The sequence below is a fragment of the Bombus huntii genome, chromosome 9 (assembly GCF_024542735.1).
Source record: "Bombus huntii isolate Logan2020A chromosome 9, iyBomHunt1.1, whole genome shotgun sequence".
NCBI lineage: Eukaryota > Metazoa > Arthropoda > Insecta > Hymenoptera > Apidae > Bombus > Bombus huntii.
Window position 1 is genome coordinate 8,308,729 of NC_066246.1, and position 18,819 is coordinate 8,327,547.

The 18,819-nt window shown below is 34.1% G+C and overlaps 1 protein-coding gene across 9 annotated transcripts in view; it reads left to right on the top strand.

Moving 5' to 3' along the window:
* LOC126869231 (nucleolysin TIAR-like) overlaps positions 1 to 18,819 on the top strand; it is a 585,963-nt gene that overhangs the window by 556,273 nt on the left and 10,871 nt on the right. For 6 of the 9 annotated variants that reach the window (XR_007690851.1, XR_007690850.1, XR_007690853.1 and 3 more), the window contains 5 exons: positions 360 to 540; positions 8,278 to 8,407; positions 10,842 to 11,083; positions 16,104 to 16,284; positions 18,263 to 18,374. Coding sequence is in view for 3 of the 9 variants with exons in the window: in XM_050625491.1 (XP_050481448.1) it covers positions 360 to 540; positions 8,278 to 8,407; positions 10,842 to 11,083; positions 16,104 to 16,284 (734 nt within the window). In the remaining 6 variants the exon portion in view is untranslated. The remainder of the gene's footprint in view (positions 1 to 359; positions 541 to 8,277; positions 8,408 to 10,841; positions 11,084 to 16,103; positions 16,285 to 18,262; positions 18,375 to 18,819) is intronic. The other 3 variants (XM_050625491.1, XM_050625490.1, XM_050625489.1) reach the window with 1 other exon arrangement.

Sequence of the window (18,819 nt, forward strand, 5' to 3'; positions counted from 1 at the left end):
AAGACAATTTTCTCTACCTTTTAATATTCTTTACCAATTATCTTACATCATTAAGATTTTATTATTATGTCCAACTGACAGTGACAAAAAAAGTGTCCAACTGACAGTGACAAAAAAAGTGTATGATACTGATATATCTAAAGTATGCTAGAAAATTCTAAAGACATATGCATACAAGTGTATGTTGAGTAACTAATATTTTAGAATGTTTAGTATAAAACATATAATGTATTAACAGGTAACGTAATCAAAAGAGAACACAAACAGACAAATATTTGTCATCACTTCGATCCACAGCATTATCCTGATAATGGAGTAAATCTAAATTTAACTAACATTTTTTATTTATTTATTTGCAGCAAACGCAAAACCATTGACTTTCGATGAAGTGTACAATCAAAGTAGTCCGACCAACTGTACAGTATACTGCGGTGGACTAACTAATGGTCTAACAGAAGAGCTAATGCAAAAAACTTTCTCGCCTTTTGGATCCATCCAAGAGATTCGTGTATTCAAGGACAAGGGTTATGCTTTTATCAGGTAAACGTTAAATTTTTACATTATCTTCGCAAATTTATAACATATAGTTTCCATATAAGAGTTCACGTATAAAGGTGGCTATATTTTCGTTTGATTAGTCGTTTATAATGCACAAAATAAAGCTGTGTACACGTACAATGTTTCGAGCGGGCGAAATTTACACAAATAACAATTGAAATGTTTCGTAATTAAAACTACAAAATTTGTAAAAGCATTCGTAAAAATGTAATACGATATGGCATCTATAATAACGCGAACAATAATTAACTGGCAAACTTTTCCAGCGTGAAATCCTAGTAAGGTATAATTTTCTATTTTTATTCTTTTAATCCACGGTGAAGTTCCCCGGTGGTTCAACGATTGTTTTAGAAAATTAGTGGTCTACAAAACTTGTAGTATATACGAAGACAAGCGGAACGTGGGCAGTTCCTTCGAAACTTATTAATTTCAAAAGTTTGCTCGCGTAAGTGTACAGCTCCGACGATCTCTCGATTCTTGACGTCCCTGAAGACTGTGGCGCATTGTTGTTGAAATGTCGTGGTGATATACGTTACGTGTAATATCTCTCGGAGATGTCAGTGCGACGGGAAGTCCCCACGGTGAAGGTAGTAGCGTTGAAGTACGCCGCAGTCAGAGATCATCGCGTGGAAGAAAGCGAGCAAAACGGGAGTTAAGCTGATCGATAGAAAAAGTTCTCACGTACAACGCCGAGTTTGAGATAATAAATTCTTCACGCTAAAGCCGGATTTCCTTCCAGCGGACAAAAAGTTTTAGGACCGGCTAGTCTAATTGCTAGATATATTAAAGTTATTAGTTTTGCAAACTAATAATAAAACTCATAAAAAGTTATTTGTAGACTGATCGTAGTCGATCTCGGGAAATCATTTGTTTTGAAAGTTTATTAATTAACGCTATCTTTCTGTGATATACATATGTCCTTATTCGTTGGGAAAAATATTCTACTTGAAGTATTGTGCTTTATTCCTAGGTCAACAATAAGATGCAAATGATTATTAAAAAGTAAATTCACGGTATGTAGAATAAAGTGATAATATAAATGATAAAACTTGTGGAAGAAAATTCTTCTTAAATTAAAATAATTAACTCATAATTATGTCATATGCTAATCTATCTACTTTGGCCTCCTCGCTACCATTTACATATCACCATCTTTCTCGTATGTTGTTGTAGTATGCAGAAGCTATATTAGTCTCTATATAAGATTGCTCCAATTTCTACATATAATTAATATTATAATTTTTACATAAATTACATGTAATTTGATCATATAATTAAACAGCGAATGCGTTTATGCAAATTCATACGTTTATGAACATAATTAAAGAATTTGCACTTAAATGTGCTTTTTCTTTTAAATATTTGTAACAACCAGTATATATCGTGTATATATATATTACGTGTACTCTCTGTATTTTTATACATTTAAATTTTTCATAACGCACGAATATTCGCAGCCTGATTATATGAAAAATACGAAAACTGAGTGGATCTTATAGAAGAGACGCTAAATACATCAATTATAAAATCGCGAGTGAAAAATGAATACTATAAGAGACAGATATTTAATGGAACGGAAGGGACGATAAATTCACTTAATAAATATCGACGTAAAAAACGTATAGTTTAATTAACCGTACTTTACGTCGGTTTAATAAAATGGTAAAAAGTATAAATTCGAGCCAACGTTCCTTTTTGCCAAATTTCGCTTGGCAAGCGTCTAAAATCGAAAAGCAAGAGGCAGGATGCGTCACGAAGTTTACCGAGTACACTGATAACACGATGATGTCTTTAACCGAACTTTTGGCATCTGACAGGGATGCAATGATGCTTTCAAAATTGATAGCTGATTTCGGAATGCGGCCAGAATCACTTGCGTATTCAATCGATATCTTCGAATATCGGTACGTCGTCATACAATTAGAGTGAAAATAATCATGACTCTGCAATTTCAGAGACCACGTACTGCAATCATGAACTTCTCTCATTTGCCTCCAGGCAAATTGTGCGTGATACAATCCGTTCCACGTGTGATTAGTTTCAGTTTTCAATTCAAGTCGTCGTGCGGTAATAAAGACAATTTACTTTTAACGGCAGGTATGAAATTATTTTTGTTCGAGAGTTTTAATTCTGTAAAATGAAAACTTGTGACACTAATGAAACTGTAAAATAGATTTGTACAAGTACGGTACATACATAGCTGAGTCAAATTATTAATGTTTCAAATGTATTTTTAATAAACTAAAATAAACTAATACGTAATAATAATAATTGTTTATAGTATATATACATTACATGCAGGATGCGGTCGAATAACATGTACAAGCAAGCACGAGATGATTCCTTATGGAAAAATAAGAACAAAATATGCAATAAAATTTTTTCTGTTAAGGCTTAGTTTACGAGAAAATCGAGTTTGAAAATTTACGAAGTATATTTGCATATGGTTAATTCCGGACTAGGCAGGATTAAATAATCGACAGGAAGTTATTCTACGTGTGAAAATAAGTCGAAAACGTAGAATAACATTTTTTTTCAAGACGCTTTGTTTCCGAGAAAAATAAATTTGAAAATTTATCATACGCGTGTACTAGGTCGATTCTTAACTAAACGTGTTGGAACTTTATTTTCTTGAAAATGAAGCCCCGAACGGACAAATTTTATTCTAAATGTTCGACTTATCTTTGCACCTCCTGAACAACCTCCTGTCGATTATTTAGTACCAATCCGGAATTAGCCACGTTCAAGTATATTTGATAAATTTTCAAACTCGATTTCCCCGAAAACTAAGTCTTAAATGAAAAAATTTTATTCCATATTTTATTTTTATTTTTTCATAAAGAATCACCTCGTGCTCGCTTGTATACGTTATTCGGCTGCATCCTGTATACTATAATAAATAAGGTATTGTTCTCTCATATAGTTGTCTTTCTTTCACAATCTTCAAAGCAATTGTTGTATCTTACGTACAGCTTTGAGGTCGTAAAGGCTCAACCAGTTATGAAAGTCATAAGTTTTATCACTTTATCCACATTTTTAAAGTTCACATAGTGATCATTCTCATCGTATTTATAAAAGCGAGAATTATTGAACGTCTGGCATACATTTAACGATGAAACATATTATTATCTAATTGTACCATCAACATAGTTAACATAGATGCGAAAAATTTACAAATATGTACATTATGTATATAGTACATATTTTATCTAAAAACGAATACGCGTATCAGTTATTTTTGTATTTGTAGTAAATTCTTATACGTTATGATAACGTACAATTCTTATGCATTCCTCCATAGATAATCTCACTCGAATTTTCAAGCGAAAATAGCAAAGATATATTTTATAAAAAATTAGTCAAGAATGATTTTCTACTTCTGCGAAAGAATTCTAATTGATTTTGTTCTCCAGCTATGTATTCCAATCCGTCTTTCGCCTTTCACATCAATTGCTGTGATTTATTACTAATAGATAGGTAACGACAGCTTATCTGACAAGTTATTCTGCAATACAATTCATTGAAATAATGATCGGTGCGATCAATATATTATCGTTTCCATCGATATACCAGAATAAGGTGACATTCACAAGCATCGTAATTTTTTTCTACTTTCACACACTTTGCCACGTAAATACACATATACGCTACAGAGAGTAGACAATACACGTTCCAATAATTGAATTCTATTGTCAAGAGAAATGAAGGCTATCAAATAACTTGGATGACTCAAGGAATCGTCTCTGATTCACGACTAATGCCTTCGCGGCTACTTACGTGGGGGAGAGAATGTATATCGTTCTCTGATCGCTAATCATATTTACCGTCTTGCTCGTCCCTTTCTCTCTTTCTAGCTCCTTTGTTGCACGTAGTATATACGCCTATCACACACGCATACCTTCTGTGGCAGCCAATCACACGTTCTAAAGTTCACGTGCTACGTTATCGCAATAACGGCATACATCATCACGCAATACCTTTAAATGTCCATTTCACGATTAGCCATTGTTAGAATGCAATATGGCGATATTTTGCGTGACGGAAGAACGATCATAATGGACGCGAGTAACAAAGATCGACAGATCGGAGAAACATTTTCACTTTCGATGTACATACATATATATCGTACCAATATCTTTTAATCCTTTTACGATATAATAAAGCGACGAAAAATTCAAAATGGGCGATTCAGAGAATAATCAGTTGATAACAAATTAACTCACAGAAACGAATATGTAATTCGTATTTCGAGAATTAATCATTGATCTTAGCGTAATGAAATTGCGAGATTCGTGGTAAGTAGAATCGAGGATTCGACTTGACTTCTGACAAGCATATTTCATAGTTCGCTCAAGATTCTTTTTAAAAGAGTTTAAAGACGATCAATTTTTCCCCTGAATCGGAAAACCAGGAAGAGTATGAGAAGACGGATTCAAAACAAGCGATGCTTGTGGAAGAAAAAGGCGGGATCATAAGGAGGTGAAAAAACTCTTTCTCCGCAGCAGTTCCTTCGAGTCTGACTTGGTCGACGTTTCTCGCGCACGTTCTATGCTGTTCGGCATCATTCTTCTTTCTTGTAGTCCCGCCGCTAGCAATCGCTGTTACCCCAGAATCTCTTCGTATGTCTTCTGCAGTTCCGCCACCCGTGGACAATGTCCGTCGTTCGGATATCTTCCGTCTAATTGCTCTTCCCTCTTTCATTCTTCTATAGTCAGAAACTCCGGAAACGAATATCTCGGGATGACGTATGGACTTACTCTTGGATACACTGTATAGATCGTTGCAGAGGAGTGAAAAAGAAGTATGGAGAATGTAAGAGAGGCGAAGAAAAAGAGAGAGAGAGGTTCTTTCTTCTCGGTGAAAAGAAAGAATCTTATCTACTACTGGTTATCGGTCGGGCTTTGGTCGGTGTGAGAACGAGGCGATGGAAAAGGGGTTGGTTGCTGACGATGACCATCCTTCGTCGTACTCGAAGACGTGGATGGAGAATGAACTCCTGGACGGAGCTCCTATTGTGGCAGTCCCGGGCGAGGATGTTAAAAGTGACCTAATCTCTCGATAAATTCGATGATTTTTCGTTGGTCCTCGCTGGCAGCCGGTGTCGTATTCGTCAATCCACGATCGAGCTCTCGTGAGACGCTCAAGCGACGAAAATTGATCGAATTTTGTTGGGAAACGTGCTTGGAATGGACAGCCGATAACTGATATACGTTTTAAAGTAACTGGATATGGGATACGAGCATTGAAAGTGCTACCACCTAGTATTCGAATACTCCCAATCTTCTTTTTTTTTTTTTTTTTTTTATAAATATTAGCCTGCTCTTCTTTACGACATTTTGTATTTTAATATCGATGCAGATATTTTGCTGTGAATTTTATTTTTCAAAATATTGCTATTTAGTTTTCCTATTTACGATATAAATTGAATATGTTCCGTTTCAATTCAGTTTTTATATCATATATATTATTATTCGTTCACGAAGCCTATAAAAAGAGGAATAAACGATAGCTTTTACCTACTTTGTTAAATTCAAATTCATTTATCAAAGTTATAACAACTAAGCGTAATAAAGTGTATAATTAAAAATGTTCGCGTGTACTGGAAGTTATAATAACACGACTCACTGCTGTTTCTTGCAATTGACAGTAAAATGATCAGTGAAACGATATTTTACTTGGCACAATAAAGCTTTCGAATCATAAATGCGAAATAAATTATTCCCGTTACAAAATCAGTTTATCTGCCCACGTAATTGAATGCTTTACAAAGCACGTTGTCCATTGCTGGGATTTATACGTACAAACCTGAATCCAAAGCGTTTCTCAAGAAACAATAAAGTTACTTCGCTCATTGCTACGTTCGTCAAACAATTCAAAGGCACGTACAATACACAAAAACAGGTATTACGTTAAAAGAAAGCATTTATCAATCAGAGTTACCACTTGATTCTGAAGACTGCTATTTAAAAATGCATCTTTCTATACAATCTGTGACACAGCATTCGCGATGTACGAAGGATAAAGTATAATATACAAAAGATTTCTTACAGATCAAATTAATCGTAACGAAATAATAGAATTTCAACTTAATAATATCTTACCTAAGTACCTTGCTATATTCTGCTAAAAAATAAAAGAAAAGTCACGATATGCGAGAATTAATTCTTGTCCTTAACTTTTATAGTTTAAAGTTTCTCGAATTCGCTCCATCGTAATGCAACCCCGTTCATTAACGAACGGAAACTGCAGCCCGAATCCTGCAGGGCAAGCATCCGTATATAAGATTATCTTTATAATGCCTCTAAAAACGACGTGTTTATGTCCGGCCACACGGCATAACGTACCCCCTTCAGCAGCCGGTTACATAGACGACATTTACGAGGACATACCACCCCCTCGGCCCATCTGAATCTTGGTTGAATGCCAAATGGCAAACCTTAACCTCGCCGTAATTGAAGGACTCGATAAATAAAGGCTACGTCTGCGTTTTCAGTAATGCGATCCGGCTGTTATCCGGTGCGAGCAGCGGCATTTTGATTTTCGCGTGGTGTAATAAATAAATAATCCGCGACAAAGAGGAAGATAAAGCCGACCGATAGGAGTAGCAGCAGGCCATGCGGTTAACTCGGTCGTTATCGACAAAATGATAATATCACCGAGGGTAGAGGGTGTTTGTTCACATGCTCGATACACTTTGAACGCTCTCCAAACTGTATGAAATTCAAAGTAGCACCGCACGATATACATATACGCGAAACTACGATTTAACATGGAATCTCTAGATCCACGGGTATAATCTAGATTCGGCGGGATTCACAATTATCGTGCTTATTCGTGCGCACGGTAAACTCGCATAAATTAAACTGCAAGAGTCGCTGAGAGCACTAGTAGCCGACCATTTCGTTAAAGCTACGATAATAAGGTTCCGTGTAACTGGCGGAAAAAAGTGCAGCCAGATCGTGCTACATATTTTTCTTCACAGGCGTGCACGCGTATTTGTAAATTCCGTCTATCCTCGTAACACGTGGCGGTAGCAAATACGCTTGAAACGAATTTTTAACGCCCGTCCTTTAATTGCTTTTTAGAAAGAGGCTACTATATGCATAATTGTCCTTACATATCATCTCCAGCTCTCCTCTCAGCTGTCTCTAACAAAAATCCGAAATTTCGACCTTGCCTCTCTAGGGATAAATTGATGCAACGTGTTATAAAGATTTTATTAAAAAATATTACAGCTCGAGATCGTAGATTTCAACGAAGTCCCTTTTCCTTTTCTGTTCGTTTCCTTTCTTTGAGAATTTTGGACGGTATTACTTAAATAAAATATGTGGAAAATTGGAACAGTTAAGATAAAGAATTGATGTAATCCAAACCTTCAGTTAGTACCATTGGACGATACATAATTCACAAACGTTTGAAACAAGCTACTTCATTTTTAAGCACTTTGTGAAACGAGATGAAATTGTTCAATATGCGACACTAGAAAAGATTTGATGACAAAGACATATTTTTTGTCTATCGAATAATTCTTTTGTCGAAATAATTGCTCTTATTTATCTGTCTGTCAGCACAAGCGGATTTAAAATGAAAAGAGACATTGTTCTTTTGAAATAATTGACGATCGTCGAATTCGTTGAACCTTAAAAATTATTAAGTGTGAAAGCATTTGAACGAAACGTTGAGAGCTAATCTGAAATTCGTGGTTTGGTTGTATTTCAGGTTTTCTACCAAAGAATCGGCGACACACGCTATTGTGGCAGTACACAACACCGACATCAATGGTCAAACGGTGAAATGTAGCTGGGGCAAGGAGAGCGGGGATCCGAACAATGCTCAACAAACTGGACAGGTAAACGTTCGCTCTTTTATCGACCTCTCATGGAAAGAGGAAGCAATGAAATTCGCGACAGAATTCTGGATAAAGTTTGAAACGAGACGCTTAAGATAAAATTTCAAATAAAGTTTCCAATCACTTCTTCCATCGATCGCGGAAAATGGCAACAACGCTGGCCAACTAAGAAAGGGAAATAAAAGGCCTTTGTACATTCTCTTTCGTAATTCTTCGAATACAGTGTATGAAAAATGAATAAAGATACAGAATATTGTAACGAGAATAAAAATAGGGATACTTTCAGAATTCATAATATACGTATATCATGATTAACACAAAAGATCGAATGAAATCGATATAAATTCAAGGAGAATATCCTTCAGCAGGTTTATGCTCGAACTATGTTTTAACTTCGAGATATGTGCCAAAGATCCTAGCAATTAATACCAAGTCCACTTCGAACTAGAACATGAGTTCGGTTTGAATTAGGGATTGAGATATCTTGGCAAATGCATTATCATATAAGTCCGTTCGATCGTATTGTATATATGTCCTTGGTAAGCATTCTATATAATTGAAACTAAATAAGAGGCAAGCATAATTTCAAAATAGAAGGTCTCTTAAATTATCGTGCGATTTTTATCTTCATTAAATTACAAGCAAAAACAAGTAAACCGAAATAGACGAACAATTTTCATTTCATTAAGGATACGTATCTTAATAAGATCAACAAGAAGAATATTTCTCATTTCGTTAAACATACAATACTAATATCTACGAACGTTGATCGTATCGAAGAGAAACGCAAGGCACAAACGTATTGCGCCTCGTTACCAAGAATAAATCGCAAAAACCAGCCTCCTACGAGATATTGGAAAAAGGAAATAGTTACAGTATTCGATTGCCTGTTCCATCCGGTTCGGGCTTTGCGTTCAGTGCATGACCGACTGGTACGAGCCTAGTAGAAGAGTAAAAACGGAAGGAGGAAGGGAGGACAGGGAATCGGGCAAGATTCCGGTCTATTCACGGGTCTTGCTCTAAAGTGTGTCTGTCGGGTCTCTTAGCAATTAGCGCCGGTAGGACGAGTAAGTACGTCCGATCTGGGAATGGTAGCCGAAGTACGCCCTCTTCTCCCTTGTACTCTCCTCAGCAGTACTTCCGTCCATCCATCCACTGTTACTCGGCCCGTGACATCGCTCTAATTGATCCCTATTCCCATAACGCGCTTCTCCCACGAGTAGTACCGGGATATCGCATTACTACGTATCTCATCATGCCTCAGTCTCATACTCGACGCAGTTGGTCTGCTTTCATGTTCGATCTCCTTCTTAACCAGGCTAAATTAATCGCCAGGTGGTGCACAGGATAATTCACGTCTCAAGATTTTGGCTTGTTCGCATGCAGCTTTAGAAGGTGTGAACGTTTAGATCCCGGTACAATTTCTGAAAATCAGTGAGTTACGAAAGTATCCAATCACTTGCAGAAGTATTTTATGAATATATTGGATTGTAAAACGATTGATATTGCATCGATGCATTTAGAATGCGCATAGAAGTGTCAAGTAAATCCAGTTTTCTTGATTTTCTAATTTCCTTGTTACTTGAAGACCAGAAGGAAGTATTTATCTGGTAGCCTGTATGATATAATTTCACTGAAATGATTAAAAGACACAAGAAACTTCAAATATTCCGATATATCTTGAAAAATTTTGGGATGCTGGGTACGTAGGACATTCCCGTTAAAGGAAACAGCACTGGATAAAAGAAGAAAAAAAAATATTTTTTTTAATTTTTCTATCGAGACAACGATCTACAATGAGATCCGTTATAACGAGACGTGATAATGTGCACGCGTACCGAGCGAAAATTCAAAGTCGATTTTCTCGAAAACAAAGCCTCAAACGAAAAATTTTTGTTGTATATTTTAGACTTTTTTTTTCGCGTAGAATCACCCTCTTTCCGCTTGTACCACCAGTTACCAACCACCCTGTATGACGTACTTTCCTCCAATTCCTAATATCATTTGTACTAAATATACGCAAATACAAAACGTAGATGCCTTGTTGGTCATATAGCATCGTAACATTTAAGAATCAGGCAAACGTTAGAAAAATTAGTTACCTTCTAAGAATCTATAAAAGCAAGATTAGCATTTCTTCTTCCTTTTTATTTTCAATCTGACCGATTCAATCCATTTCCCACGCGAACAATATTTCCATCGAAAGATTTTTCCAGTAACCATCCACAGGGAAAATTCCTATGAACTTAACGGCAGCGCGTTACAGTAAACGCGGAGTTTTTGATGCAATAACGATTTAACGGCATATATGAGGCATTAAGATGAGTTTTAAACGAGCAGTATTAGCATCTTTAACCGTATAGAGATGGTTAAGCATAAAATCTAGGCGATGCTCCTAGTCTTTTTTATTTCATTGATCACTGTGCTCTTCCAGGCGTTATCGTCGGCGACGTACCCATACTACGCGGCGGCAGCAGCTGCCGCCGCGGCGGCGGCAGGCGTCGCGGGTGTCGGAGGCGTCGGTGGCGTCGGCGGAGCTGGCCAGCTAGGATACTGGTATCCGCCCCAATCTTATCCTACGACAGCGACGCAGATGCAAGCTGGTGGCTTCCTCCAAGGAATGCAAGGATATACTTATGGACAGTTCGCCGGATATCAACAGGCGCAGTACATGGGGTAAGCTCCCTTATGCTTTTACCGTACAGGGTAATTCTGTGATACTATACACTATCGGCTAGATATCTAAGTAGGTTACAAATGGTGAGGATAAACGTGACTTTTATTTCGTAAATTGTATTTTTCTTGCATTGAATTTGGTGTATTATAATGTAATCGTCGAGAAGGTAATATAATTTTAATTCGGAAAAATAGGATTGAAATGTCATTAGAACCGCAGTGTTTTTCTCTTCTGATGTATGGATAATTCACTGTGAAATGATATGGAATGAGTTATGTAGCGTCAGTATTGGACTCGCTGAATTTATCATATTTCCTTGATATAGGTGTTAATGAATAGTAAATACCTATGAATAGTATTACTCTCGAATATTCTTTTATATATATTATATTTTTTATAGATGAGATTCGCTAAATATTATTTATACATTGGTACACATTTCGAATTGTTGGAAGTGTAGAAGCAGCATTTAATTAAAGAATTAAATTTCCTATATGATATTTTAATATTTGTTTTCTTGACAGGTAGAATATTTCAAATTAGTATTAATGTACTGCATACTTCAAAAAATAATCTAGAAGACACGGTGACATACAATCTAATCTAATTGCTGTCTTTATTTCTTTATTTATAACTAATTATCTGTACCTTAATACTAACAAAAAGAATTATAGTGTAATAGCGGAAAAGTATTAAATATATCTATTCCGTTATAAATCAAATTATCAGTTTTAACATGAAAACGTACTCCTACTGCTCTGTTATCATTAACAAACTACTAAATATATTAAAAATGAATAATAACTAACAAAACTTTTAAAGACGAAATATAAACGAAATGAAAACAATATGACAAAAACCTTTTAGAAGATGTTCATCCTACTTAAAACCTACACCAACATGTTGAATATAGTGTAACCCCTAACCATCCTAGTCTCATCATTGATCTTAATCAATTAGGCGAAGTACCGAGTAGCTAATATATACCAGTAAACGTAAACATAGCTCAGTAGGTCAAGTCAGTTCTTATAACATCGTAAGTTAAAACGTTGGCTGAAGTTAATGTACGTCGCTAATGTTCATGGCACAATAGCCTGCAAATGACCGATGAAAATTGCACATTATTATACATCGTTGAATTCGTAGTGAAATCCCCGACAGAAATAAACTAACATTTCCTGCGAAATGCTAAGAAAAGCTATAGAGTTATAGTCTTTAAAAATGATCAATTTCTATGTACAATGATAGATAATTAGTAACTTTATGTTTTTACTAAGTGTAAGAATAAAATTACCTAATAGTTGTGTATAATACATCTATGATATTGATAAAGGGATCTCAGAACTTGTGATATTTTCATGTAATATTTCCATTCAGTTCTAATTATAATTACAAAATTATAGATGAAATAATATGAAATATATACATATTCTTTGCTGTATTCATAAGAACTTTTTGATAAAAAAGAAAAATAAATTATGTTCTGTGATATCTGAAAGATATTTGATTCTATTACAAAAGTCAGTGATAGAACACTTGAAAGCTGTACTTTCCTGTCAACTATTTTCAACTTTTAATTTCTCACACGTGTATTAATAATCAATGATCAAAAAGTCAATTTACTACTTAATAAAAAATAGCTTTTATTCTACTATTTACGTAAATGTGAAAAACAAACGAATGTTATTCTTACCGATTTGTTACCGATCTGATTTGTTACGAGTATCTATTGTCTTCGTTTTCGTACACATACCTATCTTTCTGTACAAAGAACCAGGATCAATTGCAGCTAGATAGTTATTCGAACCTAGGTAGTTACTGCACAAGCAGTTACTTGAAACGAAACTATGTACTTTTGTTGAAACGAGTTAAGTGACAGCAATTCGTTTGATTCCAGAAAATAAAAGTAGACAAACTTTAACAATACGCTGCTCGATTTTCTGTTTCAATTTCCCGAGCGAAGACAGTAGCTTCACACACACCGACTATTTATCGACGATACAAAGAATATATTTATTATTATATAATTAGTAGATTTTATAGCTTCTTTATAAATATCTTTCGTGAATTATCAATATTTCATTCGCTTTAAAGTTATAATACAAATTATTTCCAATGACTTCAACGTGAAATCTCGAACAACAAATGTGCTTGCTTTATCTAACGCGATATTATATCACATTTTGCTAGTACAAACGATTATATCAGGCTGAGACTTCCGGCTATGGTGGTAATAAAACGGTGAATAAATTTAATTGAAAATTTGACGATGTCATAAAATAGTAAATATTGCCAGCCTTTAAACTGTAACCTGAGAATGTGTAGAGCACAAAAGAGCACAACTTTTAAGGATCACATAGTATAAAGGCCAAGGTAATTTCTGGGATAGAATATCTTTCGACGCTTTTACGATCTATGAAATGACGCCCTTAAAGTGGGTATCCGAATGCTTCTGGAGTATTCTCAGGACTGTAAAGTAGAAATGGTACACGTTCGAAATAAACTAAAGCTCTCAATTGTGTGCATCATACGTTGAAGGGTTGAGACTGTCATTTTACACTCCCTATGAGATTTGAGCGGCACAAAAGCCAAGGAAACGTCAGACATACTATATATTATTTTTAAATATCGTCTGACATTAAATTTATCCTTGACAAATCGATGGAATTTGAATAAGATGCACCAGTTGAGCTTAAGATAGATCACAAAACACGAAAAGAGGGAAGGGGAAAGAGTATCTCGAGAATAATAAAGTAACTTCAGAAAATGTTTACTGACTATTGAGCTTCTTGTTTTACTACGTGCCGTATAATTGATGGCATTTAATCAATCCCCAAATCACCACATTAAATCAGTTCACTCGAATTTACATATCCTTTGGTGAATTTAACCATATTCGAGTTTCCATTTACGTCTAACCCGCGTCACATTTGCTAGCTATAGCAACTAAATTTATTTACTTGTATCATAAATGAAGTCATTTGCATTCCACGAAATAATTACGTATTATATATTATGTAATCTGTATGTAGGTACATACAATGCTTGGTATATTTGATTTAAAATTACACTTGAACTATCAAATCCATAGAAATGACAATTTCTGATTGTTTTTACAATTACTAAAGATACGCAACTTACTTTTATCAAATTTAATATTGACTTTCATTGAAGAAACATTATAGAAACATCTGTCTATTTCCATTATAATACTTATACTTCAATTACCAATATATTAATCCATTACGGGCAAAGCAGTGGAAAAATATATAAAAATAGAGTAGGCACAACGCTATTGAAATATAATAATTCTTGTGCAAATAAAAAGATATATCAGTTATTATACACACATTTAAAGAATATTTTTACAGCCCGATCACTATTACCAAAACTTGAATGTGGATGGTGAAAATTTTAGTTTCCGATCGATATAAATAGAGAGAAACATAAAACGCCGTGATAACATTACAATTTTATTCCTCAAATTTTTATAGGATGCCTAACCGATCGGATTGTTAAACGAAATAGCGAACGGGTACATGGTTGCACTCTTAACACAGACATCAAATCGAATTTGTGCATTTGCCGATCGCGCAATTTTTAGAGATTACGCGGCAGGAACGAACGGGGTGCTTTCTGGCAAGCAGAATATCTTTCAGCGTTCTTACGATCCGTGAAATGGCACCCTTAAAGACCGTACCCGAATGCCTTTCAAGCATTACCAGGATTGTAAACCAGTAATGTAACACATCCTAGATAACCTAAAGTTTTCAGTTGCGTGCATCGTACAGGAAAGGGTTTGAAACCTTTATGTAACGATACATATATTCATGAATCTGGAACGTGCGATTTTATGTTTAAACCGCACCGTCTGGAAAATGAAACGTTTTCGTTATAACATCTCTAAATATTATGGTAAAAAGAGTTAACGAATTATAATAATTCCCAACACTTTCAATAAATATAATCACATTTGAAAATCGAACATCCGTCAAAAGAACCACTGAGACATTCTCGAAAGAATTTTCGAAAGAAAGAAAATGGTCAACAAATGTAAAACTTCAAACGCGAATAAAGTATGCGAACGTTCCATTGCTTCTTTAATTCGTGTCCAAAATCATTTTAAAATTCACAAAACTGGTATAGATTTGTTAAGCTGCATTTACTAAATATTTAGTTTACTTCTTTTTTTAACATCATGGGTAAAGTCAAACAAATGATTTAAATTCGTTAATCTTTAATCACTGCAGGTAAGAATTGTTCGATTCGATAATTTGAAAATATTGTATACAGGTACTTTGTTTGTTCGATAGATTTATCTTTACGATATTCGTTATGTTCGTGTACAACTTTATAAATTGTGTCAAAAGTATTATCAGAGAGTAGGCGTTGACGTTACATAATTCATAGCCATAAAAGATCTCGTGTTATAACATTGGAACGTAAATATGATATAAAGCTGTCAGTTTACTACTAAACGTTATATTACAACGATTTTAAATGATACGCTACCCATAATTATATATGTGATATGAGCGATTTTACCTTCGTTTCTTGTCGTATAAATTTCGCCTAATAACTAATGCACGTATTTTAGAAACCTACTGATAAACAAGCGTCCGGCTACTTTTCAACGATAGTGTACATAGTAATATTCGACTATTACTTTTCCACAAATTATTAGCAAATTGCGAATATTCATGAAAATTCATATCTTCATAAACACTGGCAAAGAAATGAAACCTAACCGGAAATTTAATTAATCTACTAAATATTACACTTGATATTACATTTTGTATATTTTACATATTCTTGCATATTAAGTGCATTTGTATGCATTTTTGCATCATTAGATCTCGCGGAAATGCACAAAAAACCAGAGTTTAATTATCGCAAATCCGACGTAAGTTATTATCACGTTGTTCATTTTGAATTGCAAAACTCGCGACAATTTACAAGCTTTCGAGCGAAGTTGTTTATTTGCACGGAAATTACATGTAGGAACTTGTGTAAATACAGGATGGGAATGGGTGTCCACGCTGCTGGCACGGCAGCAGGTTGGGGCCAGGGATTACCTGGGGGACCACAGTTACCGCCACACCATGCCACGACGGTCACGGCACCCCCAGGGGTGCAAGCCGCACCCCCACCACCACCACCTCCGGCACAAATGATGGCCTACCCGATGCAACAGTTCCAGGTAACCATTACTTTCCTCTCTCTCTCTCTCTTTTTCCTATCCGATTGCATACTTTGTTACCTTTTGTATCTTTTATTCGAACCTATACTTGTATCTCGTACTTTGCTTTATATATTTTTGCATCAAGTGTCGTCATTTTGATCCATTCGTTGGAAAACCATCGATCGTTGCAAATGTATAGTAACGATTCATACGCAGGGGAACAACTCTATTTTCGTATGAGAGAAGGTTATACATACGATATTAGCCCTTGGAAGCTGTTATCAAAAAAAACTTGTAATTCATAACATCACGCGTTGAATTTTATCTCAGGATATCTTTCCTATTTTAAGCATCGATAAAGCTAAATAAATATAATCAAGTGTTCTATCGTTATTCGATATTAGGCAAGAAATAAAAAAAGTTATTGTTTACAAAAATCACGAATAACGCCATTGTTTTATTACAGGATGGTAATATTAAGTTTATATGAGGTGAAATTTCATCCATAATAGCGTTTAAAATGTTAAATAGAAACAAAAGCTTTCGAGTAAAAATATAACAATCTCTCAGTTTCTATCCTGATTTTCATCTTTCTTGCAAGGGATCATCCTCAAATTTCACGTTAACATATATTTCTGTTAAGTATGCTGATAATCGAGATTCTAGTTTATATTGTATAATACTTGAGACAAAAAAGATATCATTCGACTTTGATACAGTTCCCAAATTTTGTCACATTAACTCGATACAAATCACTGCGATACATATAATAATAATAATAATAATAATAATAGACATGGTAAAGTGATATATTGTTCGTGTTTTAAAGATTGATCGCGTATCAACGATAATTTTTATCGAATCGATAGTGAATGAATGGATCAAATTATAATGACAATTTTATAAAATCTAGTCTTGGCTTCTGTATACAGTACAGGATTTATTGAGATGATTGAATGATGTTGATTGCGAAAATTTGTGTTAAGAGTGGCTTTTCAATAGAACTGTTAATAGGACCCCATTATCTCGATGAATGTGACAGATAAAATCTTTTTGTGTTTTTTATTCCAGTTGTCTGAAATTCCAATATGTCATGTGTTATGTAATGCCACACCTTTGTACCACATGTATGGATTTCAGTACATGTTTTCATACATATACGTCGATTCATTAACCACGCTTGATTACGCTTTGCTCAAATAATGAACTTTCAGGTAATCACTTGCATGGATCTTATAATCACTTGTTCCAGAATCTTGTTATAATTGTGCTTCGTAGAACGCTAATCGCCTGAACGTATTGTCAATGTTTTATTTATAACTGTTACAACTCCATTAACATATATAATTGTTAATTAAAAAAGGAAGTAGAAATTATATTATAATCATATTTGTTAAGCATTTTGTTAAGTATATTGCAATTTAACGGCATATTGAAGGTAATTTTTTGAACACTAAAGCGAAAATAGTCTATTTAATAATTGTTAACTTGAAATTCAAGCATATGTGGAATTAAAAACGTATTATGTCTAATATTACATAATTTTGTAATAACGTTTTACATTATTTTTCAGTTATTTTGTTGTAAGCAAAAAGAGTACATTAAAACAAATCTAATTGTACTTTATTTCTAAAATATCGTTTTTATTGATTGTTCTATTTGAGTTTTTCTCTGAATTAAATTTAATATATTTTATACTGAAATATAACAATACACGTATAATATACGTACACATATAATATTATCTATAGATCGATATTTATCAATTAAACTTCTTTTTAACAACTTTTAGGTTGATTTAGAAGTGGCATTAAACATAGAAGTCTAAGTTAAGGGTACCCTTATAATTTTGCGATAAGAGTTAATGAATTTCAACAGGCTACATATAAGCTTTCTAGGAAGTTTAGATTAAGAAATCGTATAATGGAATTACTCTACTATAAACGACACTTTCTAGTGATATAAGGAATTTATACTGTATTTTCTTTAATTTCAGTATGTATTTGAAGAAGTAAGAGGGCCTAGCAATACATATTCGAGATGAGGGAATACTAATGAAAAAGAGTTATAAAGCCTATCAAGATCCTGCATAAGAATCTTTCATCACAGTAAATATTTTTGTATCTTAGTTATCATACAGTATGAAGTTTTCCAAAACCTTTCATCGTAATAAATATTTTTGTATTGTAGTTAACATACAGTAAGAAATTTTACCATTTTATCACTTGATTAAAAAGCTTCTCTTTGTATATTAAACTTAAACCTTGATAATATCAAATGTTTGAAAGTGTGTTTATATACAATTTCTTTGGTTTGTTAAAATTTTCAAAGATCTTAGTATGCAAGACCTTGTATGCAAGTGATGTGCTTCATGAAAATCGTAAATGAACCGACACAAAGAATAATACTACATAAACAAAATTCAACTTATTAATTATTCCTGTTTTAGTATGTTATGTTTCTTATAATATAGATAATCCAAATGCTTAACAAATTTTCACAAAATTTTAATACAAATCATTTTAATCAGTGTATTATTTAAAAGTAAAGATT